Source organism: Phycomyces blakesleeanus (assembly GCF_001638985.1).
Source record: "Phycomyces blakesleeanus NRRL 1555(-) unplaced genomic scaffold PHYBLscaffold_12, whole genome shotgun sequence".
Taxonomy (NCBI): Eukaryota; Fungi; Mucoromycota; class Mucoromycetes; order Mucorales; family Phycomycetaceae; genus Phycomyces; species Phycomyces blakesleeanus.
In genome coordinates, this window is record NW_017265145.1 from 1,183,788 (window position 1) to 1,207,387 (window position 23,600).

Sequence of the window (23,600 nt, forward strand, 5' to 3'; positions counted from 1 at the left end):
TATATATGTATATATATATATATAAAAGTGAGAATAAGCTATATCTTATTCTAGTATAATCACTTACTTCATCAACTTGGTCAAATTTGATGTTTTTTGATCTTCCTTTTAAATTCGAAATTAAAAGTGATCCGGCGGTAGCTATAGTTTGGTCTTGAATCATATTCTACAAGTATAAATAAAGAAGACCAATAGAAAGAATTTTTTTAAAAAAAATTGTTGATTAGTGAACAAAGGGTTTATCTCAAAAGCCAAACAAAAACAAAAAAAAAAACAAAAAAAAAGTGGCGAGTATTACATTAACGATAAGCCGAAGAAGACGCGGCCAATTGACAACATTAAAATCAAAAACGAATTTTTCTTTATGTTGCGCAAACTGTTCAACCCAGAACTTCTTTAGGTTGAGAGCATTTAGATCATCGATCGTGTCATACTGAATCTTGACGATAATTTCTTCCCTTTGCAAAAAAAAGTCAGAGACCTTTGTCCTCTTTTGGGTAGAATTGCGGCTAGAAAAATCTTCAATAACATCCATTGCTTAATGTAGAATGAGAGAAATAAATAAATCTATACAAGCAGCGTACAAAGCCAATCTTTTTAAAATATTCATTAATATATATATATATATTTATATCTAGTTGTCTTTACTTTCACAACAGCAGTTGATGATGTCAGCAAAAGCCACGTAAGCTATCTTACCTTTCTTTCCCTATCTCTCTCTCTATATATATATAAAATACTTGCTTTTCTATACACTGTGGTAAGAAAAGGGAATACTTTAGTAAGAGATTTTCGCAAGAGATATTTCGTTTTTACCCCACCATGTTTCTGTAATTAATACAAACTACCTTTTCCCATAACTCCAACGTAGTATAATAGAATAATAAAGAAAATACAAAGATTTATTTAAAGGACATATTGACTTACCAGAAGGGCATCTTGAGGGTGCCTGTCGGTAACCAGCATGGAAACTCGATTTTTTCTTTACATTCTTCTTAGTCTTTGTCTCACACGACGATTCTCTGGAACATATTCTGATGATCTTATAGTACTTCTAATTTGAGTGGCATAAGCGAATCTATCAGGGCCAGTACAATAATATATATCCATTTTGCAGACTTTGGTGCAGCCCAGATTTCATTAGTAGCTGGTATGATTCTACCCACTCTCAAGTACTTCTTCAAGAGAGTGGGCAAAACAGGATCTCCAGAGCCAACAAAATGGTCCAGAAGGCCTAAGCAAAAGATTGGGGAGAGAACAGAAAGGAGCCTTGTGCAAGTGGTTGAGCTGTGATTTATACATCACAGTCCATAAGCCAACCTTGGCATATGACCACCCGACAAGACGGCTGAATCGGGTTCCTGAGCATGTCTTGGACTGACGACAAATAGAGAAGTGTTGTATGATCTGATAAATCATAATCTGGAGTTTCTTTTAAGCAAGTGAGTTTTGGGCCTTTTGTGTTCCTGGTTGACAACATAAACAAAGACCAATACATGATCACCTTTTCCCTAGAATACGTTTTCTTAGTTCCAAAGGGCTTTACTGGAACAAAGCAGTAACTTTATGCTTCAAAAAATACAATGATAGCTGTCATATTGACTCTTGTTTGAGGTGGTGAAAAGGTGGTCATGAGATCCCGGGGTTTGACTACTGGCCGGCTCAGAATCCGGGTATAGACCCCATTGAGTGTCTCTAGTAGTTCTCTCGAGATATGGGTGGCTGGTTAGACAGTCAATATCAATGCTGATGGTTTGAAAGCTGCCATGAAATAAGAATAGTGTAAAATGAGCCTAGAGACAGCATCAACTTTGTAAGACGTTATGCAATATATATTTCAATTTGTAATTTGTACCAAAGGAGGTCATATTTGATACTTGTATTATGTATATAGTATAATAAACATGGATATAGTCTTGTATTCAAAGCTTGAAGTCTTTGGGTATTATTACTGATTAGCAGTTTAATTTTGAAATCGTAAATCTTAGGGGACAGGGGGTTTTTGGATGATGGGGACAGGGTGTTACACAAGCTTATAGTGAGTAGTCCGGCAGATAATTAGAGGCGTGACTACTTTTTACTTGTCCGGCAGACATCCATCGTTTCTGTGTGTAACACCCTGTCCCCATCCAGTATAATCACTTGTCTTTATTCACTAAGAAAAATCATGCAAAAGTGGAAGAACATTTGTCCGTAACTTTTCATTTTCATTTTTATTTATTTTTAAAAAATTCATAACTCGTTCAAAAAAATAGATAGAAATATGAGAGTAAGATGGTTGGTTTCGTTGATTTTTTTTGCATAAAGTGAGTATTTGTTTGTTTTGTAATATTTTTTGAATCACGTTTAATGAGTGAATTACAAAAGTTCTGTACATTTCATTTGTGAAAGATTGAACAAAAAAACAACAATTTGAAAATATTAGTAAAAATCACTTGCAAATGCTTTATATCAATAGAAAATAGTAAAAAATTGTTTCAGTAAAAGTTTTAGACCATATTATTATGTAGAAAAGATATTTATTAGCAAAAACAATCTATCTCAAATGGTTAAAAACGTGAAAAAAAGTGTATATTTTGCTTGTTTATTCAACCAAAACATAATAAATTAACTTCAAATTTTGGATGTAGAGATGTACGTATTTTTTCAGCAATACGGCAAAATATCCAAGCTTTAGCGTTCGAATTAAGACAGAAATCTATCAAAAGCTATGCGTCGTTTCTGTTTTACATCTTTTATGGTAAAATTCACGTCTGTGATTGGATGAAGATCTTAATCAGATTGCTTATAAATGCACAGACTTTGTACTCCAAAAAATAAAAGCCAATTATATAGTCTTCCAATTAGTTGGATGCCAATAATATTCGTATCTGGGTTTTACATGTAACATTAAAATTAAAGACAGACTGGGTGCAATTGTGTTTGTTAAAAAATTAAAGAAAAAAATAGGAGTAAAGTATATTAAAAGATAGAAAGATAGATAAGTTATATATGTGTGAGGTCAATAATATCGGAAGAATTTACGGGAGAATTTGTAGGAGATTTAGTGGCAGTAGTAGTAATTGTAGTAGTTGTAGTAGTGGAGGGTAAAAGATAAGACTTGTTCTTTGGGAACTGACCCCAATGATTCCAACTTGTGGAAAAGCAGTCAATGATACTCCCTCTACGGATAGCATCAAAATACAGCGCATTTACCTTAGGCCAGGACCGATGTACATGAGGCTTCACTTTAATTGTTGTCCAGTGGCACCCATGTACATGGTGCAAGACCATCGGCAATGGCTTTCTTTTGAGAGGCTTCCGATCATGGAGGGGAAGGAAAGTTACAGGCAAGACGCTCCGATCGTCCGAGTACACACAAACAGGCTCGTTATAGGTGTCAGCTATTATCTGAGCACAGTCTGGTGCAGAGAACCACATAGAGGAAGGGCAAGATGGGATATTTTCCCCAAGAGCAGGGTCAATCTCGGAGCCAAAGGCAATGACCTCTGTCACTTCAGCAACATCCATGCCAAAGTTGTGCTCGTAAAGTTTACCGTGGGTTGCCATCGTGGCCAACATCTTCTTCACCAAAGGAAACTGATCCTCTCCACCCTCTTTCAGGTGTGCAAATACACGGAAACCGCACCAAACATCGGACTTGGGGTTAAACGTCAACGAAATGGCGGCTTGGTCGATTTGAGCAGGCAGAGCAAAGTCATGCACATTTTTGTTTTGTTTTTTTGGACTAGGCAAATCGTACCAGTAGTCGTCTTGGAGATGTTTAGGTCTTTTAATTCCAGAGGAATATTTTTCAGCTAAGAAGAAACAAAAAACAATGTAACATTTAGCATTTAATTTTAGTAAAATATCTTATCGGTTACCTTCTTCGAGAGGCTCTTGCTTTTTAGCGAAATTGGTTGTTTTAGCTATAGAGAAAACATGCAATGTGTGAGCAAACCATACAAAATATTTTGTGATTCATTTATAAGTTATCAAAAATTACCTTCTTCGAGAGGCTCTTGTTTTTCAGCGAATTGGGTTTCTTTTTTTATTTCTTTTATGACTAGAAATAGTAAGCATTAGATATTACATTGTAATTTCACAAAAAAAACAATTATAAATTACTATTTTTGAGAGGCTCTTCCTCTAAGAACTCCTTCATCACTTCTTTAAGTCCTTCTTTCAAAATACTTCTGATATCATTCTAAAGAAATAAAGAATAAATATGTATTAGATTGTGAAATCATGTTTGTGTATGTTGCATGTTTACTTTGTTCTTTTGCACAAGGAGATGTCTGTGCTTGTGACGGACAAAGTCCTTTGGGAGAGCAGTTTTCCTTTTGACGTGCTTAGGTCTTCCAGGAGCTTTGACCTCACTTGCCAAAGGAAATACAACATTTGGATGGTCAATTATTTCACCAGCATTGTCAACAAGTTCATCAACCATTGCCATAAGATTCTGGACTTGTTAATTCCCTTCACACTGACGAAACAATTGTTCAAGCTTTGTTATACATTTCACCCACGGGGCAGGCTTTTCAACGTCGATTTTCTGTAGAGAAACGTCACATTCCAGTTGCTTCAAACGTTCACCCAAAGAAGAAGACAGAATCCATCTTTCAGGAATGTCTGATAATAGCAACATACGATCTCTTGGCAGATCATGGCGACAAGGAAGACCAAACACCACTTTTACTCTGCAATTGCAAAGCTCACCAGGTACAACCTCTTCTAGAAGCTCAGCACGGATGGTGATCAAACCAATTCTGGAGACGTGGTGAATCAATCCACGGAGGCGAGGTTCATGGTATATTCTGGCATCTGTGATAGTTGCCTCATTCAACTCAAGGTCCTGATAGTCGCCCTCGAACTGGAGAAGATAGGAGCAAATTTGCTCAAATGAAGAGTTCAATGACTGAAGAGCCGAGATTTTTCTTTTCAGAGCATTATGGCCACTCTCGACACGTTGTGTTGTCACACAGTCAAAATGTTTTAATTGACTAGTGAGGTAGCCAGCCCACTTTTCCTTGCACGGCATCCACTCATCTTCAAAGTACTTTTCTAGAGTTCTTTTTTCTACAACCTTCGTAGAATCATCATCATTGTCTTCTAGCTGCTCTTTACTTTGGAAATCTTTCCGAGATGACAGCGATTTGAAAAGCTCAAGATTTTCATCAAAGACATCGCGTTTATCTCCGAAGATCATTTTGTTGACTAAATGTGTGCACAACTCTTTTTCTTTTCCTGGCTTCATTGTTTTTTTTTGCCATTTTGGCAATGTTGTTGATCATATGCCAACCACACAGAAGCTTCTTGGCCAAGGGGAACTCGGAATCAAGCGCATTCATCAATGCTTTACATTTGTCTGTAACAAATATAGGGGCTTTATCAACCCCCTCCAAAACAATTGCTTTCAGAGACTTCACAAACCAAACATAGCTCTTCTCTGTCTCATCGGCTACCCATGCAAAGGCCACAGGAAAGCTCTTCAACCTTTCTCCACCTAGGTTACTGACACCCTCTACGCAAACCAATGGCATCTTCGCGCAGTTTGTCTTGTATGTAGCATCCACAATAAAGACATCGGGGAAACGTCGAGCTCTCTTGATCATTATATCGTTCGTAAAAAATATATGAGTGAGTCTATTTCTCTCATTAAACTCGTAGAGAACGGAAAATCCCTTTGCTTCCATTGTTCTGATGAGCTCAGTAGCGCCATGGGCAGACTCCTCATCACCACGAGTAGCACTGTACTTGAGATTGTTGATATCGCTGATCCTCAGCTTTCTCATTCCTGTCACCTTGTCACTTGTTGCCTTCTGAACATCACGGGACTTGGCGTGATTCTCCAACATTTTCTTTGCAATAGTGGCATCTTCAGCAGTCAAAAGAGACATTCTTCCTTGGTGAGAAGAAGCCAAATTCTCAGGGGTGACAGGGTGGTTGTGGCAATGTTCGTTTTCCCCATAGGCGGGCAAAGGAAGATATCTTTCGCTCTTCTTCTTATAAGAAAATCTTAAGAGATAGGGGCATCCAGTAAGAGAAGAGTTGGGCGTCCTCTTTCTTTTCTCATCACTTATATTGCGCTTGTCACGATAAACACCAGCCTTTGAACAAGCAATGTGAAGAATAGGGAATTTTCCGTCCTTAATCTTAACGGTGAAGTTATTAGAAAGGGCGTAATCGTTTACGGCTTGAAGAACACTCTGCTTGTCAGGATAACCATTCTCGGGGAATGAGAGAGTTGTTTTAAGCGAGTACATCTTCTCAATAGGGGTATTGAAGTTGGTGTTCATATTTAATAAAAGAGCACTGTAGTTATATAAGTATTTTTATTGATTCATGTATGCAATGTACGCAATGTATGCAATGTATGCAATGTACATAACGTAAAAAAGGCATCATATCTTGTTATTTGGAAATATTATTTTTTATTCTTACAACTAAATGTTAATGACTTTAAGAAAGGGGGTGTTTTTATTTTTCCCGGGAAATTGGAATGATCTAAAGATGGGGACAGGGGTGTGCTTATAACGATGGAGCAAGGTGTGCTTATAAATGATGGGGACAAGGGTGTGCTTATAAAGAATGGGGACAGGGGGTTCTTCAAGACACTTTATAGCCGGGCCTCGGACTCGCAGTCACCTTAAATTGTGCGGTGCCGTTACCCCCCGTCCCCATAGCCAAAAACCCCCCGTCCCCTAAGATCGCTGTTTTGAAATATGTCTTGATTTTTGTCATGATTTTTTTTTTTGGGCTCGGCGGTAGAAACTTTTCTGACTGTGTAAATCCTGCCATTGCGAATCCTAATCACGTGATATGATTTCTTATTTATTTAGTATTGTAAACAAACTGAAAAAAAAGAGATAAAATAAGGAACAGCTCACCCTACTTTTGTATGTTGGCAGTGGTAATTTACTCTGTTAATGTTGAACGTGCTGATTGCGGAAACAGTAGTGGTAATTAACCCTACTTTTATTTGATGTTAGCAGTGGTAATTTACTCTGCTAATGTTGAACGTGCTGATTGCGGAAACAGTAGTGGTAATTAACCCTACTTTTGTTTGATGTTAGCAGTGGTAATTTACTCTGCTAATGTTGAACGTGCTGATTGCGGAAACAGTAGTGGTAATTCACCCTACTTTTATTTGATGTTGGCAGTGGTAATTTACTCTGCTAATGTTGAACGTGCTGATTGCGGAAACAGTAGTGGTAATTAACCCTACTTTTATTTGATGTTGGCAGTGGTAATTTACTCTGCTAATGTTGAACGTGCTGATTGCGGAAACAGTAGTGGTAATTAACCCTACTTTTATTTGATGTTGGCAGTGGTAATTTACTCTGCTAATGTTGAACGTGCTGATTGCGGAAACAGTAGTGGTAATTAACCCTACTTTTATTTGATGTTGGCAGTGGTAATTTACTCTGCTAATGTTGAACGTGCTGATTGCGGAAACAGTAGTGGTAATTAACCCTACTTTTATTTGATGTTGGCAGTGGTAATCTACTCTGCTAATGTTGAACGTGCTGATTGCGGAAACAGTAGTGGTAATTAACCCTACTTTTATTTGATGTTGGCAGTGGTAATTTACTCTGCTAATGTTAAACGTGCTGATTGCGGAAACATTAGTGGTAATTCACCCTACTTTTATTTGATGTTGGCAGTGGTAATTTACTCTGCTAATGCTGGTTATGTTGGCTATGGAAATAGTAGTGGTAAGACTTTATCAAATGGTTACGTGTTGAACTTGATAACTATTTTATTCTTAATATTTTTCTTTTTTGGTTGACCTGTTGGATTATTACAGGTAAAATATTACCTCTGGCGTACATAGTTAAACAGGTCCTCTTCAAGTTTAGAAACTATAATTGATTGATAGCTATTGATGTACACGTAAATTATATATTAAATTCTTCCTTATTTCCTTTTACAATTCACACCAAAACTGCATTAAGAGCGCTTCCCCTCATCAATAATAATAATGACATTCAGATATAAAACGTATATTTCTGTAAGTTAGAGTTTTTAAGTAGGGAGACACTGTTGCTTTTCATCAAAGGAAAGATCCCTTAGAAAAGATAATATGCATACTAAATAATCCTTAATCGACAGTTAGAAGCATAATCAACTGGTTATATATGAGTGACTAGGTCAAAGCTGACACTTTAACAGATCAGTAGCAAGCTGTGTTAGTCTTAAAACCAAAATCAATATGATAACCGAGGGTTGGATAGAGTTACTTGGTCAGTATTGTGCCAATCTTAATTCATGTGAGAATTTTTTTTAGCATTGATCAAGATAAATGTTCAACGTTTGAAAATCCAAAAAGCAGTAAAGTTCCTGAAGTAAATATCAGGTATGCTTTCGCCAACTTCAGTTGTTCAACTTTAGAACATCATTCAGCGTTCGAAAAATCAGTTTGACGACCAATTGGCTCAATATATATATATATATCTTCAACATAAAAGCCAACAGTTTGCTTGCCAGCATAATTATAACATTTCAAATATTTAGATTGTTTCTTGAGCCAACCAAGCTCGCTTATATTTTCAGCTTATTATCGAATTAATCAATAAAAAAGAACTATGGGCATTTATGAATTTATATAAATGTACACAATTCAAATCACCCAACTAGCTATCTAACCAATCCCTTGCGTATTTTTATCTAACTATAAATCAATATCTTACATCACACACACACACACCACATTTCTTGAAGTTGTTGTAGAGTAAATTTTTGTATAAGCCTGCAGACAATTTCTTTATCTTTTTTATTATGATTGAAGAAAAGAAATATGAAAACCACTATGTGGAGTAGACACACATTTAAGCAATGAGCTCGACAACTAATAAAAAAAAATATTAGAAACAATTTAACATTTCAAGATATACACAGTTGTATATAATTTTGTTTTACACAGTAAAAAAAATATTTTCCATTTTTTTAATAAGTAAAACAAAAAAACAACAACAGAAATGCCGAGAAAACAATTAAAACTTACCACCACCAGCAGCCTTGATCTTCTCCTCAGCGCGACGGGATACGAAGCGAGTGCGGACAATGGCAGCCTGGGAGATATCACCCTTGGCAAGAACCTTGCCGTAACCGTGCTGGAGAGCATCGATGACGGGAACCTTCTCGGTGTTCTTGTACTTCTCGCGGACACCCTCACCAGCCAAAGACCAGAGAGAATCGAGGTTGACAATAGGACGCCAGTACTGGTTCTGCTTCAAGTGGAAGTGACGCATACCGACCTTACCGAAGTAACCAGGATGGTACTTATCCATGTTGATACGATGGTGGTGCTGACCACCAGCAAGACCACGACCACCAGGATGCTTTCTGTGCTTGCCTATAGAGGAATTTATGTGTGAGCTATTATACTTCTTGCTTTTTCTTGTGGTGCTGTGGGAGTATGCGTACCAACACGACCGTGACCGGCGGAGACGTGTCCACGCTTCTTTCTGTTGTGGTGAAGTCTGGTAGGCTACACAAGTCGGATAGGTTGGCATCAGTCTCTTTTTCTTATTTTCTCTCTCTCTCTTTGTCTTTGTTTTCGTCGAGGGAGATGATAGTTTATAGTAATATCAAGCTCTAATGACATCCTTTTCCATTTTGATGGATGGATGTATTTAGCATGATGAGGCTCACCATGGCTTACGAGATAGAGAAGGGGAGAGAGATGGTTAGGGATGGCTGTGGGTAAAATAGCGTTGGCCGGAAGGAGAGCGGTCCGGGATGACGGAAATCAAATTATTAGCCGGAAGGGGCTGGAGGGCGGTCCAACCAGCTAAGTGCAGACCACTGGCCTACCAAGTTCTTGCTCTTTCTCTCAATCTAAAGGTGTGTAGAAAATCATTATGATCTGTTGATCCATCCAACCAAATGCACTCTCGAACTCACACATCCATATCCTCTCTGTAGTACCGATATGGAAGCCGTTCAAACCTTCGGTCGCAAGGTGTGTATTATATAAATACATACGCATGTGCACACATATATGTATACATGCGTGTGTGCATGTGTAAGCATGCTGTAATGTACATGTACATTTCAACATTGTTATTTTTTTCATTTTCTTAAAAGCAAAATGACTTTGTATTGAAGAAAATATTACAATGTCTTAGGAATAATAATAGGAATAGGAATAACAATACTAATGTGAATATAACTCTTCTTTTTATAGAAAACCGCCACTGCTGTTGCCCACTGCAAGCGCGGACGTGGTCTCGTTAGAGTTAACGGTTCCCCTCTCGCTCTCCTCGAGCCTGAGATTCTCAAGTTCAAGGTCTACGAGGTCATCCTCCTGCTCGGTGAGGAGCGTTTCTCCAACGTCGACATCCGTATCCGCGTAAACGGTGGTGGTCACACCTCCCAGATCTACGCCATCCGTCAGGCTCTTGCCAAGGCCATCGTTGCCTTCTACCAGAAGTACGTCGATGAGGCCTCCAAGAAGGAGATCAAGGACATCCTCGTCCAGTACGACCGTACCCTCCTCGTTGCCGATCCCCGTCGTTGCGAGCCCAAGAAGTTCGGTGGTCCCGGTGCCCGTGCCCGTTTCCAGAAGTCTTACCGTTAAAAAGTTTTCCACCCTGGGCTTTTTTTTCCGGCGCTATTCTTTTTTTTTCTTATGTGTTATGCATATATATTTTCTAAAATAACAATGGGATTGTGTGTATAATTATATGTTTTTTTATCTTTATATGTTTTTATGCATACAGTTGATATACATACATTTGGGTTACAGGCGTATATATTTGTGTATTTACATACTGAAATCCATGCGCACGCACATACATATTGAAAGATAATAGGAGAAGATGGGGAAGGAATAAGGTGGGAGAGGTATACACAGATAGACCATTAATACACATTTTGTGTGCGTATTTTTCTTGTTTGTATAATATTGTGCTTATGCTGGCATAATATAATTCCAAAAATAGAGAAATGAGGTTCAAGGCAAAATGATTTTGAATGAATTTGAATAGAAAGATAAAAACAAGAGGAAAAAGAAGATGAATTGGGGTTGTATGTGATTGTGCGTTGTATTGTTTTGTATTGTATTGTATGGCGTGTGCGCTTGCTTGGTTGCTTGTTTGTTTGCTCGTTGGATTGGGTGGTTGGTTGGTTGGTTGGTAAATAGTTGGATAGATAGACCGATTGATTGTATAGTGGACTTGGATTTGCCTTTGTCTGTATGGGTGTGTGGGTGTGTTCTTTTTTGGAGACTCTTTTTTTTTCATTTTCTTGAATTCATCAGTCAAGGCTGGTCCCACTCTTTAGTTTTTGCAGTTCAATCTCTAGTCGTAGTTGTTCCAACTTCATCCCCTGCATACGTTCGTCATGCTCCATACGCTTGCTCTCCAATTCAAGTTCTACGTATTTTAATCGTCTCTCTTCTTCCATATTTTCCACGCTACGTTGACTATCTCACACGCAATAAGATAGTTTATATATATATATTAATGTTGATAATTTTTTTTTATTATAAAATTGTAATAAATTACCTTTTCTTCCGTTTACTGGGCACTGCATGACTAGTATTCAGTTGAGTTCTCGATGTTTCTGGGTGAATGATTCCATAAGGTGTCGATTGGCGCGTCGTTGCCTGGCTGTTGGGAACAGGGGTATTGACCATCATAGGATCTGAGGTAGGAATCGTCTCAACTGTCTCGGAAGGCACACCAAAAGGTAGTGTAAATGAAGTGGTGAGCTGAGTAGTCTCTAGGTTACTCCTACTGTTACTGTTGCTGTTGTTGATTTTATTGACATTGACATTGGTATTGGTATTGGTATTGCTGCTTCTATTGCTGCCGCTGCTGCTGCTGTTACTTTCCGCATCCGTTTCGGGCTTGGAAGACGAATCATCCGCATCACCAGTATCAGTAGAATCAACAGAGAAAATGTTCTTGCAACGATCGTAATATCTAAATTCTTTCAATAACTTGCCTGCGGATAATATTTTGAGTCATGATTGTTCATCCTTATTCTATCTTGTTCTTTCAAGCAAAATACTCCTTTTTTTTCTAGTGTAGTGTCTAGTTAAATCAATCTATCTAAGTAAAAATACAAAGCTTACTCTTCGTATCAGCTCTGGTTTGTTCATTTGTTATTGCACGCAGCTGATCATCCAATCGTCGAAACCGTGATTCCAACCAACGTACTTTGAACTTGATGGCTTCATGATACATTAATTTGCTAAAGACTTCATCTGCTACTCGTTTGCTGTAACTGGATTTATTTTCTTTCCATTTTTCATAATGACCTGGTTGTTCCAAGTCTGTCAATAACAGTCCGACATCTTCATCTCTCCATTGGACATATCGTCTAGCTACTTCTTGTACGGTGGGTGGTTGGTGGGTGTACGCGATGGCGTGTGACATTAATGGTTGAGACATTATGTTACTCGGTTGGTTTTTTAGGGATTTAGTATTATTTTTGTTATTATTATTATAAGTGGTAATAGTAATAGTAGTATTTTTATTTTTATTTTTTTTTGTAGCAATAAAAATAAAATAAAATAATAATTAATATAATATAAATATAAATATATATATATATATAATTATATAATATACTATTATATAATATAATAATAATATAAAATAAAATATAGAAAGGTCTCCTCAAACTCTACCTTGAGGTTTTGATTGAGTGATTGATTGATTGATTTATTGACTGAATGACTGACTGACTGACTGACTGACTGACTGACTGATTGATTGATTGATTGATTATTGATTATTGAACATTAAATATTAGCCAATCAACAGGGATTGAATAAAGTACACCTTTACTTTGGTTCATTTTGTCACTATTTTATTTCATGTCCAATATATGTATGTATTTAATTATCATTCATTTGATTTGATTTGATTTGATTTGATTTGATTTGCTTGGTGGTTGACCTATCTTTGCCTTCATTTCTCCAGAGTCAAAAATAAATAGAGAGAATGAAAATAAAAGTAAAGTATTTGATCGTGTTCAAATTATGGATGACAAATGCTGTGCTACCAATGCTGACTGATAGTAAATACATGCACACTCGTACACATTCAGGGACAATTTTTGTATCAAGACACGAGAATCAGATTTCAATTCCTTTTTTTTAATATTTATCCGGTACAAATCGTAACTGAAATATAACCGTATATGAAAATTCAATATTATAAAGGGAGGAGTAAATTACATATATAGATATTTAAAGGCATATGTTTCTATTATATATATATATACATCAGTAAAATATGATATTTACACCCTGTCAAAAATAAATCACAAAAGTATTCATTGTATATAATCGAGCAGTCTATAGCTTGAACATGTCTCACATACAGGTTATTAATCTTTGATTATTAGATTCCATTCAATCAGCTGTTTGTGCAATATCCATGAAATATCAACCAAATAAAATAGAATAAAATAAACACATCATTTATATACATGTGAATTTCTATTCTTATACTTATTATCAATATACAGGCATTATTGAATTGTATTGGACCATAAGTCAGATCATCAAGCTCACAGAATATTGTACTTACCCTCATCACACCAACAAAACAAAACTAAATAAAAGGCAATATCTTACTTTTCATAAAAATCCTCTTACCAAAGCTTCTTTCAAAAGTTTTTGCCTTTTCTCCCTTTATGTATTTATTTCGTCTTTTTTCTTTGTTGGTGCTAAAAGACACCAATAGAATATGTGACTAAATTTACACAGCACATATCTCCTTTTAGTATATAAAGTGTATATATGTTTTAGAGACTATCAGCTAAGGCCAATTACATTGAGCTAACTACCAATAATACCATTCGATGGACAGATTGCTATATAATTCAATGTATCTGCCATAAAAACCTTTGGCTGCTATAATTTGATAGACCAATCAAAGTCGGATCCGATCAATATTCTCAGCTACATATTGCAGATTTAGAGTCTAGATCAGTACAGGCACACTGTATTCCAAGGCTAATATCTATAAAGAAAACCACACGTCTTACAAAAAATTACATCTTCCCTGCTTAAAGTGTTCATAAAACACCTTTTCCTTGGGGTTTATAACGCCTCAGACTCCATATCGAATGTTAAAATCAGAGTCATTGATATCATTCTCGGTTTCCCTCTTTTCTTTTCGATATGAGCTATTCTTAAAGAATGCCTAAACCATCATCACGTCGAATTGTCAGGTATCAAAGCCCAATGAAACACCCTAAAATACATAAGTTTGGCTCTGTTTTTTCTTGCATATATTTTTCAGGCAGGTTCCTGGGGTGTTGAGGGGTTTTTAGAGCATTAGTATCTCCCAACAGGTAAAAATAAAATAAAAGCCAAATACAGATAAATAAACGACAGAGTGGCAAGGACACTGACCATAGTTGAAAAATAGTAATAATAATAATAAAAAAAGTCAACATTTCCAAAATTAATTGAGATTTGGCGCATGCCATTCGTTTAGTTATCATCTTCTAATATACGCATTAAAAGCCAACAAACCCACCATACCCAGTATCAAATGTATCCGACAAGGCTTTCAACAGGGGCATGAACCGGGATAAAAGACAGACTGGATCAGATTCATACTCCTGCTTTCAGCCCAGTTCACTAGCCTTTGCTATAACTCGGTCCACTATCACAATTCGTAGTACGGATCAGAAGCCTAATTCAGCAAGAGATCGAACCTAGTTGGAATATGACACGGTGGACTTTATCTATCAGTAACTTTATGTGCCTCTCATTGTACAGAGCTTATAAGTAATGATACAGCTTTAGAAATGGCCTAAAGTAGTTAAATACTTCCTCTGACTTGATTTTTCCCAATAAAATGATTCTTTCTACCCGTCTTCTTCTTCTTGGTACTGAGTTAAATAGTTACTCTACATGTCAGCTAATAGTGTGTCACTAAAATCTAGTCTTTAGTGTATTGTATTTGAGTCAGTCAGATCGCAAGGAGATAAGAAAAAATTACTGTACCTATCTCAACAAGAACATTTACTATGCCCACCTTTGGTTTTCTATCTATTATTTAGTTACAATCAAAGTTTGGTATAGCAATAAAAGTAGGAAAAGTAAGATTATACTACTATCATTATATCAAACGTTATAAAGACTACTTCATGACCTTTTTGCTGTTGTTGTCTTTATTTTATTAATGATATATAGAACTGTATAAATGGCCAGCATAAATTATATATTCTGTCAAATCAATCAAGGGTAAAAACCTCTTTCACTCCCACATCCTAGATTGTCTACCTTGAAGATTGCTTAATTTACCAATGAAATGAAATAAAAGGTTGCTTGAAAAAAGGATCGTTTTGATCAGAATATATGATTAGATACCAAAAACAAAATCAATTCTAGATCCAAATTTACTAAGCAAAGTTTCTCTACACTTATAAGTAACATAATGTAGAACGTTAAGGTCCGCCATCTTGAGAATGTTTTCCATTGATTGCTTCAATATTGATCAAAATATCTCATTTTTTCACTTTAAAAAACTATTTACTAATCAACTTTTCGATATTTACACCACATAAGCATGTCTGATCCAAAAAGTTCCCTCAGACTATACACCTAAAAAATAATTGGAAATTTGTGTTTTTTTCTATTAAGTAAAGTTGTTGAGCAGAACTATTGATAATGCTCAGTGCATGTTTGACCAGCAACAGACCAATATTCATGGAGATATCGGTAGAGGTAAAAATGTCAATATCGATTTACACCATGCGATTTTGTTATTTAAATGCCCGACCGTAAAAGATGTGTGCCCCAAAAAATTGGTCTCACTGTGCCATGGCAGGCTTTATAATAATTTAGCACAGAGTATTAGCAAGATAATAGTGTCATTTATCACAGCAGATTATTATATGGATATACATATGGTAGCTGTATCTCATTTCTAATCACAAATATTAGGGATAGAGAGTTACACAAAACAACAGGGATTAGTCCAGCAAACATTAATCTGTTACGGTCGATAGAAACCTTATTAAATGTATATATATATATGTAAAAGCCTTGATAGCATTTGCAAAAGTTAATTTTGAACAATTTTTATTTTCAATTATTCATTTCAGTTATTTACTATTTATTATTATTTTATTATCTCTCTATTGCAAAATAGATAAATAAATAAAGTAGCTTACTCGAAATGCTCTACCAAAATAAAATCACCAAACAAATAAATATTTAGCTTTGTCGAACTTGCATTGTGAAACAATAGAAGAAAAAAGCATGGAATTTGAGCCTCTGACTTGTAACAGAAGCCCTTACCAAAAAGCACTTGTTGGATCTAATTACAAATTGGCAATTGTGTGCAGTTTATTTAGGTGAATAAAGGTCGTCAAACAAAAAAGTATGACTGTACCATTTTGTCCAAGTATTAACTACTGTAAGTAACTTTTCAATAATCTTTATCCATGTATTCATTTGTCCTCAAAATAATACCCGCAGTAAGGGATGTACAATTAAAGAAATAACAAAAACAAAAGACTTATTCACGCCTGTAACCCAATGCACCACTTCAGTGTCACCATAATGATTCTATATACTTCTTTGTATCGGAATCAGTCACGCTCAGCATATTACATATTTTACTCTTGCACAGCGACAATAAAAAATGATAATTAAAGACATGATTTTATAGTACTATTGTTATATCTCTATGTATATATGGCTAATTTATATTCAACTATCAGTCATATTGACTCTTTGTAAAGTTAAAATACAAGTATAAAAAATCGAACTGTTGAATTGATCACTTAAGAACAAACATTTGTCAAATTGGGAAAACAATGTAACATATTCTGTCCTCATTGAAGTTAAAATTGAATTTGCATAGAAGGTCTGGAAGTATCATTTTATTTTGATCTTTTTTTTTTTTAAAAAAAAAAAGAGAGAGAGAGAGAAAACATTCAGTGTCTGTGGGATTGTAACAACATATCAGTAAGCACCTACAACAACAAGCATATTTTTTTTTTGTATTTTTATTTGGTATTTGTGCCCAGCATTTACCTTGGCCCAATATGCCCTTTTTTCTTCATCTTTCCTCTTTGTCAATATAAAAATAATGGTTTAATACACTATAAAGTTGTGTACATCATCTACACACATTTGATTCCATTTTCTCTGTGACTTGATCGAGTCTAACCCGTATTCCAAAAAAGGAAAGTAGAGGATGGAGATTAAATGGTTGGGAACACGTAAATGTGAAAGTAAAATAAAAAAAATAAAATATGTAAAGGTGTGTGTAAGTGGATGTGTAGTCATTTGACTTGTTTTCATTTACAACAATGCCAGATACTTCATTTGAATTTCCATTGATGCATGGATTCCCTCCATTTTATACGTAAGCCACTGTTGCATTCTACCACCGCAAGACTCAATCTCCTAAAAAAAAGACGGCAGCCCACCGAGGCCACTTGGGAGAGTCAGATTGGACAATGGTCCCAGGTCATCCTAAACTATGCACGCCATCATCGCATCTTCAAACTTGATCTCCAACAGTCAACATCTCCAGGTGGATCAGACTTGTTTGAGAACACAAAAATCAAGCGTGAGTAGCACTTTTTTTTTCTTTTTTTCTTTCTTTTTTCTTTTTGTTAATGTGTGCTTAAAGGACGTCTTTCGTTTGAAACACTCCAAGAGATTATCCAGGCCATGACTGTTCAAGGTAAGTGTGCTGGTGATTAATCATTTGAGGAATGGAAGTAAAGGTTTATAGGGTTAATTAAATAGGTACAGCTGAATGGGAACATGGGCCCAAAGGACCGAAAGATCACGCATATATATTTTGGCGTAGGCCAGAGGAATGGGCTACTTTGATTTGGGAGTGGGTGAGTAATAAAAACTCTCAATTTATATATATATATATATATACAAGTATTTTATGATGATTTCGTCTAGGTAAATACAAATGGCCTGAACAACACTGTCGTGACATTGTATGAAATTACAGAAGGGGATCTTTCTGAGGGACAAGGTAAGAAAAGAAAAGACTAAAATGCTTATTATTTTTGAGAGAGTACATCTCTAGTTTGTATTCAAATATAAATATAAATCTATATACAATATAACTATCTAGAATTTTATGGAATTGACAGCCAGGTATTGATCATGGCCATCAAGGTGCTTGTCAAGAGAGGAGACGCCCAATTGCTGGAGGGCAATGAAGGATACATGGGTGTCAAGTTCTTTGGATAGAGTATTATATTCCTCACAGAAGCTTGTAAAGAAAACTGGTTAAATATATCATGTACCAATCTCAAATACTTGCTTCAGTTCACAATGAATCAGAATCCTTTGTGTCTTTATCACCATACTCTTCCTTCTCTTTGTGTCTGTATGTGTCTTACACATCACTAATGGAATAAACTTTTAATATCTACCTGTATGGTCTTCAGATAGAAAACTTCATTTGTACCCGATCTTGTGTTTTCCTACAATTTTTTTTATATATTCAATATGACTTTCAGTTACCGCGCTCCCAGAATCTGTTTCTTACTCCCCCCCCCCCCTACTTCCGCCTCTTTTTTTTTTCCTCTCTCTCTTTCTCTCTCTCTCTCTCTTTATTTTCTCTGTCTATTCTCTATTCCCTTCTTTATTACTGCTGCCGTTGCTACCAATACTATTGATATTACTATTGATATTATTGTTATTGTTACGAATTGCATGTCATTCAAACCAATGGATCCCCAAGAACCTAAAACAGACGAAACCAACCACCGTATTATGACTAGAAGAGTAAGCCGGTCTGCGCAATCACGTTCTCCCGTACTGGAATCAAAGGATGGACTTCGGGAGATGGACCGACTGACACCTTCATCCTCGCCTGAGCCAGTAGCTGGGAGAGTGGCGACCCGTTCGGCATCAACGGATTCTAGTCTACCTGACATAGCCGAGACTCGCAAACGAAGACGCAAGACACAAACGAAAAAACGTCAGCCAGCCAAACAGGTCAGAGACGATACTGACCGAGAGACGCGCCACACGGCACAGAGGATGACAAAAGAAGCCAAAGAAGCCAAAAAGGCACAACGAGAGATAATAATTAAGAGCAGGTAAAATAAAAAAAATATGTGTATAGTTTATTTAAATTGGTCTTATAATTTCTGGAGATCTAAACAAAAATTGGCTGACTTGTCTGGCTGGCTTAAAGACTGTCGGAATTAGAGAAGCTTGAAAGGGCAGTCAAGAACGGGTCTCATCCGGATTATCTTCAGCTGTTACGGGACATTGAGGCTAAGCGGGATGAGAAACGTCACAGAGCAGAGGCCCGTCATGAATTAATAGAAAAGGGAATCCGGAAGATGATATTAGCCCAGGAAAAGATTGCCTATGATCAATACCACGTAAGCAGCAGATGATTAGTGGTAGATTGCTTTTGGTTGGGTTGCTGACAGATTGTCAAGTTAGATAAACTGGCCCTTCGCCGTACAATGATCCAGCAAATGCAGCAAAAGATCAATACTTTAGAACAAGAATACCACTCGCGCACTGTCCAAGGCAAGCCCTATTTTGCAACTCCCGACGTCAATGATTGGCTGGACTGGGTACCTCCGGAGCGTCCTTCTGTCATCAATATCCTTTTTCTGAATTTTTTTTTATTATAAAAAAAAAGTCCGGCACCCAAAAATCAAACAAGAAGTATTTAGACGTAGCATGAACATAATGCTTGTTTGTGTGTGATAGATTACTTGTTGCTTACACAAACAGAATATTTCCTTAACTTTGATTCGCTTGCTTTTCGATGACTTACGCTCTCTTACTTTGGGCCTGTCACCAGATTGTATAGATGAGGATCTCGCCCTCGCCCATGGGGATGCTGTATCTCCTGAGCCCAGTCACGTCCTTCCCTTTTCGCTTGGCCGTTCCTCTCCGACTGGCCGAGCTACGTCACCCATCCACTCACTGGCATCGCTGGTCGACCGCCAGGACACCCATCATCTTCATCCTCATCATCGTTACCTTTCTGACTCTCTTACTAGCACTCAACCTTTATGATCATATATCTATATATCTATACATTTAAAGAAGCTGTTTATTATACACAAATCATAAGTACGAACACAAGTACAAGCACAAGTACAAGCACAAGTACAAGTACAAGTACACAAGCACATACTAATATATATATATTATATTTTCATATATAAAATAAAGTTAATAAATAAATAAATAAATAAATAAATATGTTCATATTAATGTTCACCCAAAACAACAACAACCCATACCATGTGTGTACATGTATGCAGATTTGGTAACCTGGATTTGACATTGATAAAAAGGTAATTTCTTTTCTTTTTTTTTTGCTAAAAATAATACTGATAGTAATAACACCCCACTATTCTTCTGTTATCTGTCACAAGTCAAAAATGTTCGAATAATTTGTTTTTGATTTGTTGATATATTTTTAATAAAGAGAAACATTAAGTTATTCACTTCTTTAAAGAGATAAAAAGGGTTGGAGATGAAAGGGAAGAATTTAGTTGGAGCGGGAAGCCTTTTCGAGGACAGCATCATAGTCAACCTATACACACACACATAAAGAAAGAGTAAACGCCATAGATAATTAGTATAATAGTACAATACAGCACTACACTACACTGCAAACTTCAATCTTCAAACTGGACACTGCATACTGCACAATTTACAACACTACCCCCCTCTCCTTTGTCTTCCCTCCGTCTCTTTATCTTTTTCTCTTTCTTTTCTTCCTATTTACCTCGGAAAGATCAGTGCCCTGGATCTCAATAGCAAGACCAACAAGCTTCTTGCGGAGAGCATCCTTGGAGGCAGCGTACAACATCTTTTGACGGACCTTTGACGTATCAGGAATCCTAAAAATTATAATTTTTGTTTATAAATAAAAAAAAAATAACATCAGATTACAATGTGTCTTTTTTTTGGGTTAATTTTGCTATGACAAGTACAGGTACAGGTACTGGTACAAGCAAAAGAAAGAATGGGTGCGCAGTAGTATATTTACCAGGCATAGAAAGTGATCTTGCTTCTCTGACCCTCTCCGGGCTTCTCGTATTCAAAGTCATAGACAGCATAACGGGGTTCATCACTGGGGAGACACTCGAGGAAGTCCTCATAGTTTCCAGTCTCAGCCTTCTTCTCAACAATGATCTCTTTGTTGTCATCTATAATTATATTGGGCATTTAATCATCAGTCGCGCTTATAATATGCACACACACATACGTATATATATATATATGTGTGTGTGTGTGTGTGCTTTAAGGTAAACTCACCAGCAAGCTTGAAGATGATGTACTTGTACTTCTTGCGAAGCTTGAACTCAGAGTACAAATCAATGCACTCGTCACTGACGGCAACACCGGTAGACTACGCACAAACAAATAAAAAGAAAACAAGATGAAGTTTTCCAGATGAGTCAAGGCTGATGGAATGTACCACGCGTGAATTAATCACAGACTTGCTACAAAGTAGTATGGTCTTGCAGAGTATTGTTTATTTTATTTATTCTATTGAACCACTCACCATATTTGTGTATAGGGTTAAGAAGAAGAGGTGTGGAGGGGATATAGAGAGTAAAAAAAGAAAAAAGAAAAAAAAGACAAAAAAACGAATGATGCCTCCCCTTTTTAACCTTCTTTCCCTATGAGTTTCTTCATTTTTTTTATAATTTTTTTTTTAACTCGGGTACATTGTCCTGCCCAACATGAACGATCTCTGACTTTAAACTTCTACGTCACTCGCTTCAACTCTGGGTAACCACACCGGGTGCCAAGCCTATGATGGGAAGCACCCTAGAATATATATATATATATAAATTTGTTTCTGACTGCCTGCCTGTCTGACTGTCTGACTGTGTGTGTGTCTGTGTGTGTATACGTGTGTTTCTATCCATACCTATTGTATACAGTAGATTACTGGCCGCAGCAAGATGAATTTCTACTCTATTTTATATTTCTTTCTATTTATCATATATATATATATACTCTCGTGGGGATGTGCGTGCACATATAAATATTTGGAATTATTGCGGCTGTTATTTGCGTCTGTTTCGCGAGTTTGTATAATTGTATATTATTTCTCAATGTCCAGATCAATTTCATTAGTCCATTTTGGTAGCATTTCTTTATATATATATTTGCATTATGGCGGACAACCAAATAATAATAATATATTATATATAAATAAAAAAATAAAAAATAGCCTATTTTTTAATTTTTTTTTGGTTTGGTAAAGTTGAAGCGGGTGGCTTATAACTGGCCAAATTTGACTTTTGCATTTTTTCCTTTAATTTTCTGTACTTGTTTTTTTATTATTATTTTTATTTTATTTTAATTAATAAAATAATAAATAATTGTCTTTTTCATACACATACAAATACACATTTTTACACAATAAGCATGTCAAACGACGCAAAGAGAGCCAACGATGATACTCCCGAGGATACCGACCCTAAGCGTATTCGTGTCGGTGCCACACGCCCAGTCGCCATGGACGTACACATGGTCCCTCAGGCACCCAAAGTACCCAAAACTGTCACCCAAAAGGAAAACGCTCGTCGTCTGACTGTTATTCTTGAAGGTGCTACCCTCGAAACATTGAAGATCGGAAAGAACAAAGAGGGTCACTACCAACTACTCAACGTCGATGATCACCTTCACATCCTCAAGAAGGCTGGCAGAGAAACATACGAAGCCAGACCTGACATCACTCACCAGGTAATAACAACCAAAACAAGAAAAAGGAACCAGTAGTAATATCGACATAGACTACTATAAAAATACTGATAATTATGCTTTTGTATATACATATACATATTTGTATCTGTATTCTTGCGCTCCTTTATTTCCACAGTGCTTGTTGACACTCTTGGACAGTCCTCTCAACAAGGCCGGTCTGTTGCAAGTGTTTATCCACACCCAAAAGAACGTCTTGATCGAGGTCAACCCTCACATCAGAATTCCCAGAACATTCAAACGTTTTGCTGGTTTGATGGTCCAATTGCTACACAAGCTCAGCATCCGTGCTGTAAATGGTAACGAAAAGCTGCTCCGTGTAGTCGAGAACCCTGTGACAAAGTACTTGCCAACCAACAGTTACAAGATCGGTAAGATAAAATCCTCTTTATGATTTTTATTTTTATAAAAAAAAAGATGTACATAAAGATACTAATATATATATATATATATATATATCTGTTTAGCTTTGTCTTGGGACGCTCCTACTGTCCGTCTGTCAGAGTACATGCCAACAATCCCCGCTGACAAGAACATCGTTGTGGCTATTGGTGCCATGGCTCACGGTACTGATGACTTTGCAGACTCTTATGTTGATGACAAGATTGGTGTGTCCGATTACTCTCTCTCTGCTTCCGTAGCCTGCGGAAAGATTGCATGCGCAGTAGAAGAATTGTGGGGTATTTTGTAAATAACAGACAGGCCAAACCTCTCAATCCAATTCCAACAATCCGGCAATCAACCAACGCCAAGCAGACAAACAAAAAGGAACGCAATCAAATTCTTATTTCACAATCACCATAGCCACCACAACCTTTCTTTGCCTGTCACTTTAATCATCGTCTTATTATTTCTTCTTTTCTTTTCCTACACGCAATACACACTCTACGCACATTCA

At 36.5% G+C, this 23,600-nt stretch overlaps 10 protein-coding genes across 10 annotated transcripts; 6 read left to right on the forward strand and 4 right to left on the reverse strand.

Annotated features, from left to right (window-relative positions):
- Positions 1-1,043: 1,043 nt before the first annotated feature.
- PHYBLDRAFT_169287 (hypothetical protein) lies at positions 1,044-4,435 on the reverse strand (the record flags this gene model as incomplete). Its single annotated transcript, XM_018436035.1, has 8 exons — positions 1,044-1,287; positions 1,321-1,407; positions 2,082-2,146; positions 3,196-3,797; positions 3,864-3,908; positions 3,986-4,045; positions 4,108-4,186; positions 4,253-4,435. The coding sequence occupies 8 exons, from the start codon at positions 4,433-4,435 to the stop codon at positions 1,044-1,046; spliced, it is 1,365 nt and encodes a 454-aa protein (XP_018291068.1).
- A 2,423-nt stretch (positions 4,436-6,858) lies between these two features.
- Positions 6,859-7,976, forward strand: PHYBLDRAFT_187285 (hypothetical protein). Its single transcript, XM_018439359.1, has 9 exons — positions 6,859-6,941; positions 6,972-7,025; positions 7,056-7,193; positions 7,227-7,277; positions 7,311-7,361; positions 7,395-7,445; positions 7,479-7,529; positions 7,563-7,697; positions 7,790-7,976. The coding sequence occupies exons 1-9, from the start codon at positions 6,881-6,883 to the stop codon at positions 7,852-7,854; spliced, it is 657 nt and encodes a 218-aa protein (XP_018291069.1). The 5' UTR covers positions 6,859-6,880; the 3' UTR covers positions 7,855-7,976.
- Positions 7,977-8,723: 747 nt separating this feature from the next.
- On the reverse strand, positions 8,724-9,651 carry PHYBLDRAFT_125360 (hypothetical protein). The gene is made up of 4 exons (XM_018429040.1): positions 9,637-9,651; positions 9,409-9,472; positions 8,987-9,337; positions 8,724-8,830 (listed from the first exon to the last, which is right to left on the reverse strand). The coding sequence occupies exons 1-4, from the start codon at positions 9,637-9,639 to the stop codon at positions 8,811-8,813; spliced, it is 438 nt and encodes a 145-aa protein (XP_018291070.1). The 5' UTR covers positions 9,640-9,651; the 3' UTR covers positions 8,724-8,810.
- A 255-nt stretch (positions 9,652-9,906) lies between these two features.
- PHYBLDRAFT_55962 (hypothetical protein) lies at positions 9,907-10,736 on the forward strand. Its single transcript, XM_018440205.1, has 2 exons — positions 9,907-9,946; positions 10,172-10,736. The coding sequence occupies exons 1-2, from the start codon at positions 9,917-9,919 to the stop codon at positions 10,562-10,564; spliced, it is 423 nt and encodes a 140-aa protein (XP_018291071.1). The 5' UTR covers positions 9,907-9,916; the 3' UTR covers positions 10,565-10,736.
- A 505-nt stretch (positions 10,737-11,241) lies between these two features.
- On the reverse strand, positions 11,242-12,383 carry PHYBLDRAFT_169291 (hypothetical protein; the record flags this gene model as incomplete). The annotated part of the gene is made up of 4 exons (XM_018436036.1): positions 11,242-11,410; positions 11,493-11,709; positions 11,818-11,934; positions 12,065-12,383. The coding sequence occupies 4 exons, from the start codon at positions 12,381-12,383 to the stop codon at positions 11,242-11,244; spliced, it is 822 nt and encodes a 273-aa protein (XP_018291072.1).
- A 2,147-nt stretch (positions 12,384-14,530) lies between these two features.
- Positions 14,531-15,966, forward strand: PHYBLDRAFT_65038 (hypothetical protein; the record flags this gene model as incomplete). The annotated part of the gene is made up of 5 exons (XM_018441391.1): positions 14,531-14,630; positions 15,038-15,054; positions 15,149-15,199; positions 15,604-15,682; positions 15,902-15,966. The coding sequence occupies 5 exons, from the start codon at positions 14,531-14,533 to the stop codon at positions 15,964-15,966; spliced, it is 312 nt and encodes a 103-aa protein (XP_018291073.1).
- A 1,311-nt stretch (positions 15,967-17,277) lies between these two features.
- PHYBLDRAFT_177674 (hypothetical protein) lies at positions 17,278-18,391 on the forward strand (the record flags this gene model as incomplete). The annotated part of the gene is made up of 6 exons (XM_018437915.1): positions 17,278-17,333; positions 17,386-17,540; positions 17,604-17,657; positions 17,723-17,820; positions 17,891-17,966; positions 18,069-18,391. The coding sequence occupies 6 exons, from the start codon at positions 17,278-17,280 to the stop codon at positions 18,185-18,187; spliced, it is 558 nt and encodes a 185-aa protein (XP_018291074.1). The 3' UTR covers positions 18,188-18,391.
- Positions 18,392-18,554: 163 nt separating this feature from the next.
- Positions 18,555-19,987, forward strand: PHYBLDRAFT_181731 (hypothetical protein; the record flags this gene model as incomplete). Its single annotated transcript, XM_018438512.1, has 4 exons — positions 18,555-19,044; positions 19,143-19,335; positions 19,396-19,557; positions 19,700-19,987. Exons 1-4 carry the CDS (start codon positions 18,656-18,658, stop codon positions 19,985-19,987), a joined length of 1,032 nt encoding a protein of 343 aa, XP_018291075.1. The 5' UTR covers positions 18,555-18,655.
- A 481-nt stretch (positions 19,988-20,468) lies between these two features.
- PHYBLDRAFT_169294 (hypothetical protein) lies at positions 20,469-21,494 on the reverse strand (the record flags this gene model as incomplete). Its single annotated transcript, XM_018436037.1, has 5 exons — positions 20,469-20,513; positions 20,709-20,823; positions 20,973-21,132; positions 21,242-21,335; positions 21,492-21,494. 5 exons carry the CDS (start codon positions 21,492-21,494, stop codon positions 20,469-20,471), a joined length of 417 nt encoding a protein of 138 aa, XP_018291076.1.
- Positions 21,495-22,468: 974 nt separating this feature from the next.
- PHYBLDRAFT_20633 (hypothetical protein) lies at positions 22,469-23,393 on the forward strand (the record flags this gene model as incomplete). Its single annotated transcript, XM_018439740.1, has 3 exons — positions 22,469-22,684; positions 22,821-23,073; positions 23,170-23,393. 3 exons carry the CDS (start codon positions 22,469-22,471, stop codon positions 23,391-23,393), a joined length of 693 nt encoding a protein of 230 aa, XP_018291077.1.
- Positions 23,394-23,600: the final 207 nt, after the last annotated feature.

What these genes read in the sequence shown, in the direction of transcription:
- PHYBLDRAFT_187285 (XM_018439359.1), top strand. Translation starts at nt 6,881, where the DNA reads ATGTTGGCAGTGGTAATTTACTCTGTTAATGTTGAACGTGCTGATTGC. An exon ending in TGATTGCGGAAACAGTAGTG is followed by an intron (nt 7,026 to 7,055) that starts GTAATTAACCCT and finishes GTTTGATGTTAG; the next exon opens with CAGTGGTAATTTACTCTGCT. An exon ending in TGATTGCGGAAACAGTAGTG is followed by an intron (nt 7,194 to 7,226) that starts GTAATTAACCCT and finishes TGATGTTGGCAG; the next exon opens with TGGTAATTTACTCTGCTAAT.
- PHYBLDRAFT_125360 (XM_018429040.1), bottom strand. An exon ending in CGCCGGTCACGGTCGTGTTG is followed by an intron (nt 9,338 to 9,408) that starts GTACGCATACTC and finishes ATTCCTCTATAG; the next exon opens with GCAAGCACAGAAAGCATCCT. An exon ending in GATCAAGGCTGCTGGTGGTG is followed by an intron (nt 8,831 to 8,986) that starts GTAAGTTTTAAT and finishes TTTTTTTATTAG; the next exon opens with TTGTCGAGCTCATTGCTTAA.
- PHYBLDRAFT_55962 (XM_018440205.1), top strand. Translation starts at nt 9,917, where the DNA reads ATGGAAGCCGTTCAAACCTTCGGTCGCAAG. An exon ending in TTCAAACCTTCGGTCGCAAG is followed by an intron (nt 9,947 to 10,171) that starts GTGTGTATTATA and finishes TTCTTTTTATAG; the next exon opens with AAAACCGCCACTGCTGTTGC.